At 60.7% G+C, this 16,243-nt stretch overlaps 2 protein-coding genes across 11 annotated transcripts in view; one reads left to right on the top strand and one right to left on the bottom strand.

The window, feature by feature from the left end:
• Nucleotides 1-4,160, top strand: part of RBFOX3 (RNA binding fox-1 homolog 3) — a 447,315-nt gene extending 443,155 nt beyond the window's left edge. For 8 of the 9 annotated variants that reach the window (XM_030837899.2, XM_060290529.1, XM_060290525.1 and 5 more), the window contains one exon: nucleotides 922-2,714. In XM_030837899.2, coding sequence (XP_030693759.1) covers nucleotides 922-966 — 45 coding nt within the window. In that variant the 3' untranslated portion in view covers nucleotides 967-2,714. The other variant, XM_060290530.1, reaches the window with a different exon arrangement.
• A 2,669-nt stretch (nucleotides 4,161-6,829) lies between these two features.
• Nucleotides 6,830-15,551, bottom strand: ENGASE (endo-beta-N-acetylglucosaminidase). Of its 2 annotated transcripts, none has more exons than XM_030837895.2 (14): nucleotides 15,430-15,551; nucleotides 14,683-14,750; nucleotides 14,336-14,537; nucleotides 13,191-13,339; nucleotides 12,219-12,376; nucleotides 11,546-11,694; nucleotides 11,086-11,251; nucleotides 10,049-10,152; nucleotides 9,610-9,718; nucleotides 9,240-9,430; nucleotides 8,724-8,872; nucleotides 8,167-8,275; nucleotides 7,782-7,896; nucleotides 6,830-7,584 (listed from the first exon to the last, which is right to left on the bottom strand). In XM_030837895.2, the coding sequence occupies exons 1-14, from the start codon at nucleotides 15,549-15,551 to the stop codon at nucleotides 7,165-7,167; spliced, it is 2,211 nt and encodes a 736-aa protein (XP_030693755.2). In that variant the 3' UTR covers nucleotides 6,830-7,164. The 2 variants fall into 2 exon arrangements, with proteins under 2 accessions (XP_030693755.2, XP_030693756.2); XM_030837896.2 differs by having other exon boundaries at nucleotides 8,167-8,272.
• Nucleotides 15,552-16,243: the final 692 nt, after the last annotated feature.

Below are 16,243 nucleotides of genomic sequence, written 5' to 3'. Positions count from 1 at the left end.
TCCCTCCCAGTTTTTGTTTTGTCTTTTTTGATGTTTAACGAGCCTCAGATATCCCAGGCAGCCTGCGGTGACTGCTGGCAGCCATGGGGCCCAGGCCTCAGGGTGGGGGCCCACACCCACTCCTGGATGGAGGCCCCAGAACCGTGGCTTGCAGGCCCCATGGCTCCAGGATCATAATTCACAAGGGTTCCCTCTTGTGTTTCCTTTTATTGATTTTTTTAAGATTTTCTGTTTTTTCCCCAACTTTCCTTCTCTGCCACTTGCCACTTTCTTCCTTTTTCTGGGGAAACTGGTGGGTAGGGCAGGAGGTTCCTGTGTGGGCCTCCCTGACCCAGGGGAGCCCAGGGGCACCGGAGAGCAACAGTGCCAAAGGCCCGTCCTCCCAGCAGGATGGAGGAGGCGCAGGGGCCCCAGGAGGCCCCACGGAGCTGGGTGAGCAGATGCAGCCCCTCCTGGTAGAGCCGAGGCCCTGGGAACCCTGACAAGAGGTCCCTCCGCCCTCCCGTGCCTGGAGGGGCTGAGTCCTGACCCCGGCAGCCCCGCTGGGTGCTGAGGAGGTGGGGCTTCTGCTCAGCCCTGCCCCCCAGATTACAGATGACAGAGAAAGCGGGCAGGGAAGGGCCAGGCCTGAGCCAAGACAGTGGCCGAAAGACATCTCAAGCCTCGTTATCCAGAAGCACTGTGGCTGGTGACCCCAGCACCTCCCTGACCCCAAGACCACCACATCGGAAACAGGCCCAGGGCCCCTCCTGCTGCCATGACAACCAGCGCCCATTCTCCCCGAGGCAGACCGTGAGGCGGGCAGAAAACGGGATTTAGCTATTTCTCTTTTTGCTTTTCCTTATTTTTTTTTCTTTTTGCTTTTTCCCCCTCTCCCAAAAGGCGGTACTGATTGGCTGTTTTTCATCTTTGATGTTGCAGGCTAGCCTCTGCCGAGGAGGGTACAGCCGCTTCACCCCCTACTAGCAAGAGGCCCAGCCCCTAACAGCATTCACACTGACTGCCTAGTACACACCAAACCCAGCAGTCCAAAACCAGGCACAGCCACCAGGAGGACAGTGCGCCCCTCCCGGTCAGCGACGCGCGCCGCTGACCTCTGCGACTCTAAGTCCATAGGTTTTACCTCCGGCCAACTGGTCTCCCCGCCACGATGGCGTGTGTGTCTTTGACCCTGGTCACCCCCGTATGTCTGAAACCTTGGTTCCTATTTTGACTCTGTTGACGTTGTGTGCCCCCCCCCGAGCCATTTCAGGTACAGTATGCACACAGTGGGAGGGGCTAGGCTGGCAGAAGACCCCTCCCCGAGAACTAGCAATAGAGCCCGAGAGGGCCATGCCCACTCCCCATGCCCCCGGGCCACAGAGCCACGGAAGATGCCAGCCCGGCCTCCCCAGGAAGCCACCCCAACCAGTCTGGGCCAGAGCCCCGGCCCCTCCCCTGGGGTTCAGGAAGCAAGGGGCTCCCGTCTGTCTGCCTCAGTCGGTGGGTTCCTAGCCTCGACAGTACTCCTCCCTCCCCATCGTCACCCAGCTAATCACAGGAGTAAGTGTCTCTGCCCTCTGTCCCCATCCAGCTAAACTAACATTTCTGATTAAACTTTATTGATGTTTCCTGCTGAAGTTGTCACAAGTCGTGCGGGAGCCCCACCAGCCTCAGGGGTTCCTTAGTCTCTGTTATAAGAAGGGAGAGCGTAGGGAGAAATTTCCCTGCCCCAGAGCCCAAAAGCGGTCCAGCCCTGCAGCGCCCGAGGGCCCTCCGCTCAGCCCGTCTGCCTCACCGCCCACAGTCTGTCCTCTCCAGCCACAGTCTTGAGATGGGGTCCCTGCCAGCCTGGCACCTGGGTCTGTGCAGCGCCAGAGTGCAGCACCATCTCCCCTTCCCCAACCTGAAACGTTCTTATCCAGGTACATTTCCGGGGGGGGGAGTCTGAGTGAGAGAGCAGGGGAGGGTGGTGCCCGTCCTCCGGACTCCCTGGCGGAACAGTGCCCAGCGTCCACCTGCCGTCCCGAGAGGCCTGGGGCTTAGCTCTGTTGCAGGGCTCTGGGGCCTGCAGGTGAAGCTGAGACAGCCGCGGGAGCTTTTGGAAGTTTCATATGCGGCCCTGGTACCTCTGCGACAGGAAAAAGTGGCAAGGACCAAGGAGGCCCAGGTCTCCTACGTGCCAGAGCTGGGCTTCCAGGGGTGTGGACGCAGCTAGAGGGTGCAGGTCCCCGCCAGCCAGGGCGTGAGCCTCCGCCGACTCCACCAGCACATCTGTCCTGGCTGGTGGAGTGGGCAGGTCACACGCAGGGTGCCCAGCCAACTCACCACCACTGCCCAGAGCACCTTCTCAGCTGCCTCATTCCAGACCCCCACGTGGCCCATGCAGCGTCATCCACCCACCACGCCCTGACCTCTGCCCTCATCTGCGCCGAGCAGCCAGACCCTGCCCACCCAGGTCTTAGCAGAGTCCACCAGCTGCGTCTGCCAGCTGCGCTCATCCCGGCTGCCCTGTTCTGCCCCCACCACCGGCCGTGCCCTCTCTGCCCTGGAGGCCGGAGGTCTGCATTAAATTCCCTTACGCAAGATGAGGGGGCTCCTGAAGCTGGGAGTGGGGCCGGTTTGGGGGCGCCTCCTCTCTTCCCTCCTGGCACCCGGGGTCCCGGGTCCCGCTGCCCCGGCAGCACGCCTGGCCGGTGCTCCTGTGAACTGCAAGTCGCGCCTTTCTGTTTCTGTTGTAGTGAAAGCTTCCACCGTTTCCTTCTTGGACCATGAAGGGCAAAAACAAAAAAAACACAAAAAAATCACAAAACAAAAAACAAAACAAAAAAAGATGTTCAGATCCAAGCAGCAAAACAGCCAACCAAACCGAGAAGCACCCACCGCGTCCGAGTCCGCGAGCCCGCGAGCCATCGCACCGCAGCGAGGGAGCAGGTCCGCGGCCCCTGGCGCCGGCAGCGCGCTGGCAGGAGGGAGGCGGGAGGGGAGGGACTCCGTTTTCTACCACGTCTTCCTTCCGGGCCCCACTCAAGGCAGCGTGGGCCAGTGGCGAGCGGCTGCAGGCCCAAGCAGGAAGAGTGGCCAGCAGGACTCAACCTTGGCTGCCGACTGTGCCAGCGGAGGGACGGCTGGGCGGGCGCGGGGACGGGGGCTGCTTTTCATCTCGGGGCTTCGGCTGTGCCCAGTCACCCTGTGTCTTGCGCTCTGGGCCCCGGCTACCCCTCCTGCCGCGCCACCAACACCTGTGTCCTGCGAACCTGGGGAGGAGTTTGCAGCCACTGGAGGCTGTCCAACCAGCAGCCCTGGGGTCTGACCTCAACACCAAGGGCTGATATGTTTCCAGAACTACAGGGCACCCAGGCCCCCTCCCTCCACATGAGGGGGCTCTGGCTGCCCAGCCAGGGGTGAGGGCCTTGAGGCCGAGGTCTTGTTCTGACTGGTCGTTTCTGGTTCCCTTTCTGGAGGAGGCCCTGGGCCTGATCCAGGAGAGAGAAGGTCAGCCTCACGCTGCAGCTGGGAAGAGCCCTCTGGCCCCTGCCCTGCAGGGCCCAGTCCTGCAGAGAGGAACAGAGGGACGGGCCGGCACCTGGCTGCACGGCGAGGGTTCGGGTCACGGTGCTATGGGTCTGGACGGCACGTCCAAGCAGGGAGAGCCAGGGGTGGGGGAAGGCCTGGGCGGTCCGCAGCCCCCTCCCCTGCTCCCGGCTCAGGTCCTAGAGTCGCGGGGGCAACAGACAGCAGGCAGCAGGGAGGAGCCGCTGGCCAGGCAGGGAGAGCTGGAGTCGGGGGAGCAGCAAAAAACAACAAAAGATGTAGGCTCCCAACATGGCTCCACTGTCTCACGAAACTTTAAAAGGAAAAAAAATACACCTCACTTTATATTCAGCATCAGCTCCTGAAGCTACTGAGATGAGGCTCCTTTTCTATTCCCATTGTACATAGCCCCGCCCTGCCTCCGGCTTCGTCCTCTGTACAGGCCCCTCCACCCTCTGCTGTTCTCGACCCTTTTCTTGCAGCAGCTCCACCGCCGGCCCTGCGCCCTCCCACCCCTCTCAACCCCGGGACTGCAGCCAGGCCCCAGGCTTCCTTTCTTACCATTCTGTATGCTTCCAAGGTGTGACCATTCAAATCAACCGCATTATTATTATTAAGATTATTAATAAAGATTTTTCTTCAAACCAGGACAACTCTTTTTGATTTGCCAGCTCCCGGGCACAGAGGGTAGAGGGCACAGAGGACCAGGACGCCCACTGTGGGTGGCCCCAGGATGGGCAGCTCCTCCCAGGAAGCCAGATGGCCAGAGGGGAGTCAGAAGACCCTATGGGAGACAGTCTAGAGCCCCCATGCTCTCCTCCAGACTGCCATCTCCCCATCCCGTCCCAGGAGTCTGGAGGCAGGGCTCACACGTGCTCCCCGCAGCCTTGCCCTGTCTACCCTGCGAGCAAGGTCTGTGACGTTACCAGCAGAGTCTGGGGCAGAAAGGCCCCCCGGCCCCACCGGCTGCTGAGTGGTGGCCACTCCACATGTGTGCCTGATGACCGGTGGGGCAGACATCTGAATACAGGAGGGCCGGCTGGGCAGTTGAGGCTGGTGCCCTCAGGGATCTTGCCCATACCACTGGCTCTGCCTGTGCGCCGGGGCCCAGTCGTGGTCCCAAGGAAAGGAGCTGCCTGAAGGTAAGCCCACTGCTCCACCCCGGGTGTGAGTCCCCAGCCCCGGCTCAGTGGGGTGGAGGACAGTGGCCGCCATCCTCAACTCCCGGCCAGAAGAGGAGGGAGAGCTGGGAAGGGAAGCAGCAGAATCCAAACCAAGAGCCTGAAAGCCTCAGGCTGGGCGCTGCGATGGGGGCGGGCTCCAAACCCGGGACGCGCTGTCCGCCCCACGTCTCACCAAGACCTGCGTTCTTCATTTTTCACAGCGTCGGATCATTTATTTCGGAGCGATTACACACGCCAGTGGGGCACAGGCTTAAACGCCGACATATTATTTTCCTGCATACGAGCCTTTACCGCCGGTGGGACTGGGGACCGTGCTCTTGGGAAGCTGGGGCTGTGCGATCCCGCAGCACGCCATGCTCTGCTAAGCCCCCTTTTTTCTAATTGCTTGCGCGCCAGACTGTGAGAAAATAATTGCCACTATAAATTTTCCCTCCTTCTCTGCATAAAATATTCGGAAAACCAGCACTTAAAAAAAAAAAGCCTCCTGAAATAAGAGCAGCGGGGCATGACAGCTGTGCTGCCCACTTCCGGGTGCCCAGTCCTGTCCCCCACCCGACCCCCACCTCTGGGAACTGGGGTGGGAGGAGCCAGGAGCCCCCACCCCAGTTCCCCCAAGTTCAAAATTGGGGGGGGACTCAAAGCATGCCGGGGGAGTCAAGGGAGCTGTTCCCCAACCCCGACAGTCTCCTCACGCTCCAGATTCACAGGGAGAATCTGGGGTGCTGGGAGACCTGTTCAGGGTCAGCCAGTGGAGGTGTCTTCCTGGCCCGCAGGAACCCTCTTCCCCCCTCTCAGACAAACCTATTCCCGTCCTGGGGCTGAGCTGGGCCACACGCGTGGGGCATGAAGAGTAAAACGTTCCCAATTAGGAAAGACATAGAACCAGAGGTCCTGCGTCGGGCTGGGAAAAGGGCACGTGGGCACCCGGGAAGTAGGACAGGTGGAGACAGAGGCAAACGGCCCCGGAAGGAGAACCCCTCCGTGTCCTGCGGTCCTCTCCGAATTCCAAGGACCAGGATGGATGCTGTGTGGCTGCACTGCCGCCTGGCGGCCACTCCTTTCACTGCGGCGTAAAAATCAAGTCTGCTGACCGTGCGTGACACAAGGGGCCAACCCTCCAGCTGGGAGGTCACCCCAGAGGGCCCTGGCCCTTGGCATCGTCCACATCAAGTAGCACAGGGGGAGGACAAGAGGAACAGGAAAGTAACCCCCATCGTTGGCCTATGAGGCCTGGGGTGAGAGACCCCAAGAATGAGGGGCTGACGGCCTTCGTCAAAGGGTCAGGGCACAGCCCGCTCAGGCCTGGAGAGGGCAGGGGAGCAGGGTTACCCAAGGCTGCGGGATTAAGAGACCCCTCCTGGGAAGCCACCGTGGCGGCCCAGGTGTCAACAGGGGAGCTGTGTGGCTGGAGAAGCCATCTCTGGCTCGCCCACCCCGCTCCTCCCCATGCAGAGTGCTGGGCAGAGGAAGGAGGGAGGTGCAGGGAGAGAGAAGGAAGCGGGAGGAAGGGGCCCCAGTGGGGCGGGCCGCCGCCCCGATGCCTTGATGCTTGATGCCTTGATGCTCTGGACTAACACCTGCTCAAGGGAGCGATGGAGCCAGAGGGTGTGACGGAGGCGGCCCGGACCTGCACCCAGGGCTGGGGGGCTGCTGGGTGCCCCCCGAGGGCCTTCCTGGTCCCCGCCCGGCCTCCTGCTGCTCGAGCTCACTGGGCTCGCCAGCTTGCACCTACGACCCGGAAGAGACAAAGCAGGACACAGGGCCGATGGGAATGCTCGGAAGTGGCTCTGGCTCAGGGGGACGGTAAACTGGGAAAAAGCCAGGACACGAGGTGGTCTGGCCCGGGTGCCTGCCCTGCCTGGGGCTGGTGTGACCTGGCGCAGCCTGGCCTGAGGCTCCCATTCCTGGGGAAGAGGTCCCCCGGGGACACCCTCTCAGCACTTGCAGGGGCCACTGTTCCTGAGCTACTGCCCCCCCCACCCCACTGCTCTCCTCCCCCATCGGGGCCCCTCTATCTCATTCCCACCCTTGGAAGCATCTCAAGGCCCTACTCCGAGGCCCTCTCGCCACCATTAAGCTCGCTTCTAACCGTCCCAACTGCAGGAATAAAAGGTCACCATTGTCAGCATAAGCATCTTTCAGCCTATTAGGCAATTCCCTTTATGGAATTTTCTAGACTAAATTTTCCCAAATCTTTTCACTTGTACCCGGAAACTGTATACTACGGAGAGGGATTAGACAAAAAGGGGGGGGGGTCCATTCACCGTTGGAATTATCAACTCAGCAAACTGACTTCTCAGTTTTCCTATCCCAATGCCCCAACGAAGAGCCACAGCCCACAGCCTTCCGGGGCCCGTGACCTTCTGGCCCAGCCCTTGGGACCCGGGCCTTCCCCGCACACGGGTGAGGCCCCAGTGCGGAAGAAGTCTTATCCTTGAGGTGGGAGACTCTGTGCTTTAATGGTCGCTCATGTGCGGGGCGTGGAGTACAGCATGGCCGCCCTGCCCCACTCGGCCCGCGGCACCAGAAACCCCTCCTTGGGGATGGGCTCCACCAGGAACTCCACACGGCCATCCCGGCCAGGCTCTGCGGGTGCCACTGCTAGGTCCACTATCCGATACCGGTTGACAAAAGCCAGGCCCAGGAGCGTGGGCTTCTCTGGCTCCGACGGCCCCCTGCAAGGAGAGTCACCTCCTGACCCTCGGCAGCAGTGGATCCGGAAGCATCGGACGTGAGGGAGGAGGTAGGCCCAGTGCAGAGTACAGCTGAGCCGGAGCCCAGCGGGGCCGCTCTCCCCCTCGGAGGCGGCCGGCTGCCAGCGCACCTGCGAGACAGTCACGGCCTGCACCTGAGGCAGAGGCGTCAGCAGGCTATTGGCATCCACCACCTGCCAGAAGAGAGAAGGCTCAGCACGGCCCGAGAGCCCAGGGCTGGTTGGAGGGCGCCTGGCCCTGCAAGGTCCACCCCCCGCAACTCTGCCCCAATCCCCCCGGGCCAGCGGAGGCAGCAGGGGGGCGCTCGGCCTCATCTGCAGCCAGACAGATGCCCCAGCCGAGCCCCAGCCGGCTCCCTGAGATAGCTCACCTGGATCTCTCCAAGGCGACAGACAAAGTTCTCCTCCTCCTGGCTGCCCGGAGGCCGGGAGAAATTAACGAAGAGGGCCTGCAGGAGGCAGCCCCGCAGATTCACTTCGTAGCAGCTGGGAGAGGCAAACAGGCCGGTCCCAAGGGGCCTCAGCTCGGCACCTTCAGACTGGCTGCTCAGAGGCCCCGAGCCACAGGGAGCTCCATCCCAAAGTGGATCCTGCGGTCTTGTGTCACTGAGCTGCCTGAAATCCGAGGGGTCGGCCCAGGGCCCCTCCATTCCCGCCATTTCTGGGGTTTCTCAGTGGACAGTCCCTCACTCTCCAATCCCCACCCCAGCGTGGCCATCCCTGGCGGGGGATTCAACAGGAAGCGGAGGGACTCACCGCTGGACCCAGCCCCCGCTGAGCTGCTGGCCGCAGCGGCCCACCCATTTGGCCAGCTTGGTCGGGGGCACCCGGAGGGGTCGGGGACTGCGCCTTGAGCTCGTTTCTGCTGGGGCAGGAGACACAAGACTTTAACAAGGAGAGTCCAAAGGAAACCGCACTGGGAGCTGTCACTGAATCGGGAGCCGGGGGCCCAGCAAGACTCCCTGGTGGCCCCAGGTGCTCTCGGCCCGATGGGCTGAGGCCTCAGGAGAAGGGGAACAGGGAGGAGAGGAGGAAAACTCAGGGATGGATGACCAGGACTGGCCCATGGACATCCTCGCTCTCAGGGCGCAGCTGCACAAGACCCCCCATGGGAGCACACCTCCACCCGCACCGCAGGGCCACAGCCCAGAGGTTCCAGCTGAAGGGCGAAACTCCCTGTCCAGGCCTGGACCACAGCAGTGCCCCCAACCCCAGCTGCCCCCGCACCCCACGCAGCTTTCTAGCTTCCTCCTCCCCGAGACGTCCCCTGAGAAGGCAGAGGCCTGTGAGGAAGGAAGGAGCCATCCCCTCACCGCTCAGCGCCGAGATGCCTCCCACGTGACAGCTGCCTGCGTCCCCCGTGGTGAGCTCCAAAGCCACCCCCACAGCTGAAGGTCCTTCTAGCTTGTACACCATGGACAGGAAAACCTTGGGCGGCACTGGGACCTGCAGGGAGAATAACCTGGAGGAGGAAGGTCCTGTGATGAGAGGCCACAGGGAAACTGCTGGGAAGCGGGACTGTTCTGGGTCCCATCCGCCAACTTCTCCCTCCAGGACGGGGAGGGGGAGCGGGCTGCCCGCGAGGCCAGCCTCAGGTCTGCGAAAAGAAAATGCACACAAGAGTGTGCAGGTAGCTGACGCTACTCTCATGGACACTCAGAAGCGGTGAAGATGGTAAACTGTATGTTGCGTGTTTTTTACACAATAAAACAAAACCCCGGCTCTGTACTCACTCTGGCCTCTGCTGCCCACCTGCCCAGTTAGGCGACTGACATGGACGATGGGGGAAGCTGACAGGCCCTACGTCTCAGCCCCACTCACTCACCTACCTCACAGACACGTTTCCAACCTCAGGTGGAATCAGCCCCCGGATAAGCAGAGAGCTGCCCCCGTTCCAGGCATCTTCCAGGCAGCAGTGCATCTTCACCCAGCCCCGTCCGTCCCCTTCCAGCCTGTGCTCTCCAAACAGGGGCTGGATTTCCTGGGCACTCAGGTGGTACCAGGGCCCCACGGCCTCCTCCTGAAGAAAGAGACAGAAGTGGAGGGAGGGCAGGGGGCAGACGGAGCCGTCACGCCCAAGGCCCCCCCCACCGGTCCCAGGTGAGGACCAAAGACGAGAGAGAAGGCAGCCCCTTCGCCAACATGCGGCACATCCGGGAAGCCCCTCGCCCCCGGCCACCCAGCACGGGACCCACGCACCTGGCCATAACAGACTCTTCGAGTCCCCATGCCCAGGCAGAAGGAAGTGACAAAGGGCAAGGAGCAGATGCTGTGCGTGGGCAGATAGCGTTCCAGCAAACTCCAGAACCTGCGGGGAAACGCATGGAGACTCAGGTCCACAGAGGGCTCCGTGACGCCCTGAACTCACTCTTGCGACCCCAGTCTTTCTGGCACTCCTTCCTGAGTGACCGCAGCCCCCCACTGCAAGTCTGCAGGAAGTGGTCCCTCGGGGTACCCAACCTTGGTCCTTCCTGCGTAACTAACTGGTCTCCACGACCCCCAGGAGCAGCCAGGGCAGCTGAACCCCTTGCCCTGCCTTAACCCCACCCCCAGGGGAGCAAGGCCAAAAGCTGGCGAAATCACCTGAGACCCTCCCTGCCACGGGCCACACTCAGGCCCCGGGACACGCAGGACTCACTTGTCCTGGTTCTGGAAGAAATCCCCCTTCTCCAAACACTCGTACACCCAGCCAGGTGCAAACAGAGCCACCGAGAACCCGTGCTTCCGGATCAGCTCCAGTGACTAGGGAGACAGCAGTCAGGGAGATGACCCCGTCCCAGCAACCAGCGTCCACGCATGGCGATGGGGGGTTTGGGGAAGCGGGGAGCCTGGAAAGGGAGGCAGGAGCCCCAGCGCCATTCCGGGCGTTTAGGGCTCGACCCTGCAGTTCTGCAGCCGCCCAGAAGAGGGCGCGGGAGGCGGGGAGGCGCAGAGGGGAATGTCCGAGGGGCAGGGGCCAGCACGGGGGGCGCCCACGGGATACACGTCTCTCTCTCACTACACTTCACACTATATTATCAGCCTCACAGGGGGCGGAGAGAATCTTCAGTTATTGGATTAAATGTATTCACTTAAAGCTTAATTAATGAGTTGAGAACGTCCCCACGGCGCCCGGGAAGGGTAGGATTGACAGCCCCGGGACAGGCTGATTCCCCACTTATCCCACACCAGGTGCAGCAGCCCCCGCGGGCCCCTCTTCTCTTTTCTCACTGCTGACACCGCCTGCCTCGCCAATAAAACCTCACTAGTTATCAAACCAGCAGTTCCCGAAACTGTGGGAGTTCCACCTCAGTCCTTCGCCCTGGGCTAAGGAAACACCAAAATATGCCCCCTGGCTTTCCTCTGAGTCCCCGTTCTCGCTTTACAATGCTAGCTCAGGGCCCTGCAAGCACGCAGTCCAAAAGCAAGTAAAGCTACAGATGAGACCAGCAGTCGGAAGAGGTGCCTTGGACATTAACGCCTAGCTAAAAATGGTACCATCTGACTGCAGAAATGGGCTGCAAGGTAGGATTTTAGGGCAGACCTTGTTTCTTGTTGCTTCAGTTTCCCCACTCTGGGGAGGATCACTGCTGCCTCTCTTTCCCTTGAGGTGCAGATGGCAATGAAAGGTCCACAAGGACAGCAGGCACCCGGGCCACTGCCACCACCTCCCCGGCCTCAAAGGCCACCACCCACCTTGTCCGTGTGGAACCGGCCCCCGACGACATTGCCCCGGGCGAACACATCCACTCCCACGTACACGTCGGCCAGGCGCTCCCCAGCCTGCCCCAGCATCCGCTCCAGATGTTCCTCCCGCCAGTTATAGTTGGTGAAGAAGCCATCGCAGGAATCGAAGAAGACCCTGGGGGCGGCAAGGGTGGGCTGTAAAGCCCGGGCCTTCTCCCCTCAAGCACCTGCATCCGCTCAGCCCACAGACTGCGGGCTGCCTCCGGGACCCAGCCCACAGACTGTGGCCCGTAAAGCTGGGCACGGCCGGGCTGACCAGGCGCTCCTTCTCTCTGGTGGTGCTCGGGGTGTCAGACAACTCTGCCCGTCCCTCACTTTCCCCAAGGCAGCCATGCCGGCAACACCTCCGGAAGGCAGAGGGAGCTCCTGCCCCTGTCCAGGGGCCCAGGCCGCCCTCCTGCAGGCTCACCTGTTGTGCTCGTTGAGCTCATCCTGCCACGTGAGTTGCCCGCTGCTCACCACGCTATCATACCAGAGCACCAGGCCCCTGGGGACCTGTTGATGCAGCTGAGTGGTCAGGTACCGGAGGAAGTGGGGCACGTTCCCCACGGCGGCCAGCTGGAGACAGGGAAGGAGACAGACCTTCCGTGAGGCCCAGAGAGGTCTGTCGTGAGAAGCGCCTGGCACAGGACAGACAGGAGGACACTTAACCCCAGGAGCAAACGGGTCCTGGTCCCGGAAGCCCCTCAGCCCCACGGCTGTCGAGCAGAGGGTCCAGCCAGAGGTCCGACTTTCCGTTCTTTCTGAAGCAGGAAGGACATGGACACAGCAATCAGGAAACGATAAAACGCAATGAAAGGGGAGGGCAGCGTGACGAGGAAGCCACACATGCGGCGCGAGCAAAGCAGAGGCCGCCTTGAAGGAGCCAGAGAAGCAAAGCTCAGCGCGCAAGGTTTCTGGACACCGCGCTGGAGAACATCCATCTCCCTGTGAAGAGGCAGAGGCGTAGGAGCCGGCTCTAACTGAGACGGAGGAAGTGCTGCCGTAGCAGGGACCGGCCTGATGAGGCCGAGGAGTGCGATGGAGGGTCCCCGCGGGGCACAGGGGCCGGCGGGCCAGGCGCCAGGGGCAGGCGTGCTCACACTCAGAGAGTTCTCGATGTTGATCAGCCAGCCATCGAATCGGAAAAACTGGGCAATCAGGACCAGCTGACGGGCCACCGCCTGGTATGAGCGCTCGTCCCCAGCCAGAAAGGCCTCACAGAGCCGCTCCCCTTCTTTCCATTCGGTGATGAAAGTCCCTGTGGGACGGGAGAGAAACAAGGTCGGGCCCGGGGATCATTTCCCCTCTGACCCAGCAGTTCCCAAGGTGTGGTTCCTGCACCAGCAGCGTCACTGTCGCCTGCAAACTTATTAGAATTTCAAATTCCCAGCGTCCCCAGATATCAAATGAATCGGATCCCCTGGGGGCGGGGCCCCAAAATCAGTGTTAGACAAGCCAGTAAATGATTCGGATTCAGGAGAAAGCTTGCGGAGCACTGCTCTCCCCAGGGGTGGACCACCTACAGCCCGTATCCAGCCCCCCACCTCTTCGTGTAAAAACGGCTTTACTGGATCACAGCCCAGCCCATTTGTTTGTCTATTGTCTGTGGGGGCTATTGTCTCTCTGGCAGTTCCAATAGTGACCCAGTGGCCTGGAAAGCTGAAAATATTTACTATCTGGTCCTTTCCAGAAAAAGTTTGCCTTTGCCTGTCCTAACCCATCAAGGCAGGTAAGGAGCTCTACCCAGTACGAAGCAGCCAAAGCCCAAGCCCTTTTTTTTTTTTTTTTTTTTTTTTTGCGGTACGCGGGCCTCTCACTGTTGTGGCCTCTCCTGTTGCGGAGCACAGGCTCCAGATGTGCAGGCTCAGTGGCCGTGGCTCACGGGCCCAGCCACTTCGCGGCATGTGGGATCCTCCCGGACTGGGGCACGAACCCGTGTCCCCTGCATCGGCAGGCGGACTCTCAACCACTGCACCACCAGGGAAGCCCAGCCCAAGCCCTTTCATCACTGGATCACCTGGCAGGTGTGCCAACGAGTCTGGCAGGGTTGGAGGCGGGTCCCTGGCTCTTACCCAGCACACAGACCCCATGCCTGTGGGCAGCGTTGGTCCAGCCTACTGGGGGGATGGTGACCGTGTGATGGCTGAAGTACACAAAGATGTCGATGTACTGCCAGTGGTAGAAGGAATAGGGGTTCTGCGTGGCTGAGCCCTGAATAAACCTAGTGAAGAAAGAGAACAAAGTCAGGACCCAGAAACAGACAAGGACACGACGACCCCACGGTGAAAAGAGAGGGCAATGGCGAGTGAGTGAGGATTCTCTTCGGTTCCATCCGGTCGGCGCTAACGGCACGCTTGCTGTGAGCCAGGCCCTGCCTAATGACTGCGCTGAGAAGCAGCATAGGCCACAGCCCGGACGTTGACAGGCTTGGTCACAAGGAAAGCGTTTTCACCAGGCCGTGCAGGTACCCCCCGCATGGGACCCGATGGACTGAGCGTGTCTAGCCTCAACAAGCAGACAAACACAGGACAGAAGGAAAGAGATGGGGAGGGGCTCATGCAGAGCTCCCGTGCCTGGGGTCCCACTCTATTCTGAGGTCAGCAGCTCCCCAGGACACGGCCTGCCTGCAGGTAAGGTTGGGGTTGACAACCACGTGAGCTACACCCGAGGTTACATCACCCGCCTCTGTCTGTACCTTGATGGCCAGCTCTGACTCAAGCCTTCCCAACAATCATCATGTCCAAGATTGTTTTATGGACGTTTAAGATCTCTAGGCTGACCCCGCAGCAACCTGGAGGAAGCGCCCCCGGCTGCGGGGGGGGGGGGAGGGGGTGGAACGACTCCAGAGCCAGTGGGCCAAGATGGAAGGGAGCTCGAGTGAGGAGGATGAAGAAAAGGAATCAGCTGAAGAACGAAGTTTCTGGGCCAGGCCATCTGAAGAGGGTCCCAGCTGTGGCGCCCTCTCCGGCCCCCCAGACTTCAGGTGCAGGTAGTCCCCAGAATCAAACAGTTTCAGAGCTGAAAGAGGCATCAGCTATTGCCTAATCCAGTGCCCTCTTCCTACAGACGAAACAAAGAGGCCTGAGTTCCTCTCCCAGGTGGTGGCAGTGTGGGCTGATGCCCCATCTCCCGACTCCCCATCCGGTGCTCCTGTCACACGGCATGCTCCCGCCCCTCCGTCCCCTCCCGCCAGGCGATGCCCTCGCAGTGTCCTCACTTGTCATCCAGGTACCCGCCCATCATGTCATGGCACATCAAAGTCCGGGGCCTCCTGCTGCTCAGAGGGGGCTGCCGACACTCGGGGGGCCCTAAGGCCACGTTAAAGCCGTCCTCCATGTTGGGCGTCCATGCCAAGAGTTCCTCCAGGGAAGACAAGTAAAAGCTGATGGGTTTGGTGGTGTCCTTGTCATAATATCGAACTGGTTCAGAGGAGGGAAACAGCGAGGCATCAGTGGAAATTACGGGATTAATAACAGAAAACTTGAGATGGGGAGGGGACAGCCCTGTCCAGAAGCTCCAAGCGTGAACATGGACACAGGTGTTCAGAGCCTCAGTCCTTCTCACCTGGCAAAGGGTCTGGGGTAAAACTGACCACTTCTCGAAAGACTGCTTCTTCTTGATCCTCTTCAATTCTAAGCAAAGAAGGAGTTAAATTTCTTTTAAATAAAAGGGTAAAGAAAAAGAGCACTTTGAAGCCAACAGACCAGCCCGCACTTAGACGTGCAGGGGGAGATGGCCTCGGGCTTACATTTTTTAATGCAAACTATGGAAACGTGCCTTTGCCCATTCTGTTCCCTCAAACTGGAACACCCTTCTGTCCATTCTCCACCTACTGAAATCCTCCACCTCCTCAAAGACCAGTTCAGATGTCCCCGCTCCAGGCACCAACCCCTTTCCTGCCCAGCATGGGCACGAATAATCCTAATTACACACGCTGGCCTGCCCTGAGCAATTAAAAATGCCACACTCGGATCCTCTGCGCAGATCCACCGCCAGGGATGGGAGGCACGATCAACGCATTTCGCAGATGAGGATGTCAAAGCTTCCCGCCAGGGCGCCAGGATTCCCAGCCTGGCCCGCTGCTGAGGTCGCATCCCGGTTCCGAGACTCTGTCCGTGCCTGCTGCTGTGCGGGCTGGGGCGGCGGGCAGGACCCGCCGCCGACAGGGGACTTGGGGGCCGAAGATTGCTGTCCTGCGCCCGGAGCTCCCAGCGCGCCTCCCGGGGCCTGGGCCGGGCGCCCATCGACTCTGGCCCCACTGCCCGGCCGCGGGACGGGGCCGCAGGATTCGCCCACCGGTCTCTTACCCACCTCCTCTGCAGCAGCCGCCCGCCTGGCTGGGGATCCCGCTGCTCCTTCAGGGTCGCCGGCGCCCGCAGCCGCCGGCCCCGCCGCCGCGCAGCCGCCCGGGTCCGGGCGCCCGCGGCCTCCATGACGTTGCCCCGCCCGCGCCGCCCGGCAGCCCGGCTGCCGGCCAATCGCAGTCTGGAACCCGCCCCTGACACCGCCAGCCGGCCAATGGGGACTTCTCGGCGCTGATGCCCCGCCCCGACCGGGCTCCGGACAGACTCCCGGCTCGCGCCATGGGCTGGCTCACCTGCTGCCGGGCCTTTGTAGAGGAGGACGGTCTGGGGGCGGGGCCTGTGGAGGGGAGGGGCCGAGACGAGGGGCGGGGAGGGGGCGGGGTCTGAGCCCAGGGCTCCGGAAAGCACCTTTGTACCAGTTCTGGCCTCGCCGGCCTCCTTTTGCAGATGAGCGATCTCCCGAAGGTCACGAAGTCAGTAAATTGTAGAAGCGATATCTGAACTCAATTCGTCTAATCCCTATTCAAAGATAATTTTCAGAAAAAGGTGAAATAATAATTCTCATTCAGGTATAAAAATAGACAAATGTTAAAGACTGTCCTATTCGTTAATCAGAGAAGGAACCAGACAGGTATTATAACCAGTTCAAAAGCGAATCAAAAAAGAGAGCCTTTTATAGATCAGGAATATTGAAATGAGAACGTTAATAGAGGCAGAATGAGTTTTTCCGCAGGAGTGGGGGGTGGGCAAGATCACTGAACGTCTGGACAAGACAATTTACACATTGTAAAGAAGATGATAAAAAGCTAGAATCAGATTAA

The sequence above is a fragment of the Globicephala melas genome, chromosome 20 (genome assembly GCF_963455315.2).
Source record: "Globicephala melas chromosome 20, mGloMel1.2, whole genome shotgun sequence".
NCBI classification, from domain to species: Eukaryota; Metazoa; Chordata; class Mammalia; order Artiodactyla; family Delphinidae; genus Globicephala; species Globicephala melas.
Note: the sequence above shows the minus strand (reverse complement) of the source record. Positions and strands in the feature narration are given on the sequence as shown.

What these genes read in the sequence shown, in the direction of transcription:
- ENGASE (XM_030837895.2), bottom strand. Translation starts at nt 15,551, where the DNA reads ATGGAGGCCGCGGGCGCCCGGACCCGGGCGGCTGCGCGGCGGCGGGGC. An exon ending in GGCGGGTACCTGGATGACAA is followed by an intron (nt 13,340 to 14,335) that starts GTGAGGACACTG and finishes TTTCTTCACTAG; the next exon opens with GTTTATTCAGGGCTCAGCCA. An exon ending in TTCTTCCAGAACCAGGACAA is followed by an intron (nt 9,719 to 10,048) that starts GTGAGTCCTGCG and finishes GTTTCCCCGCAG; the next exon opens with GTTCTGGAGTTTGCTGGAAC.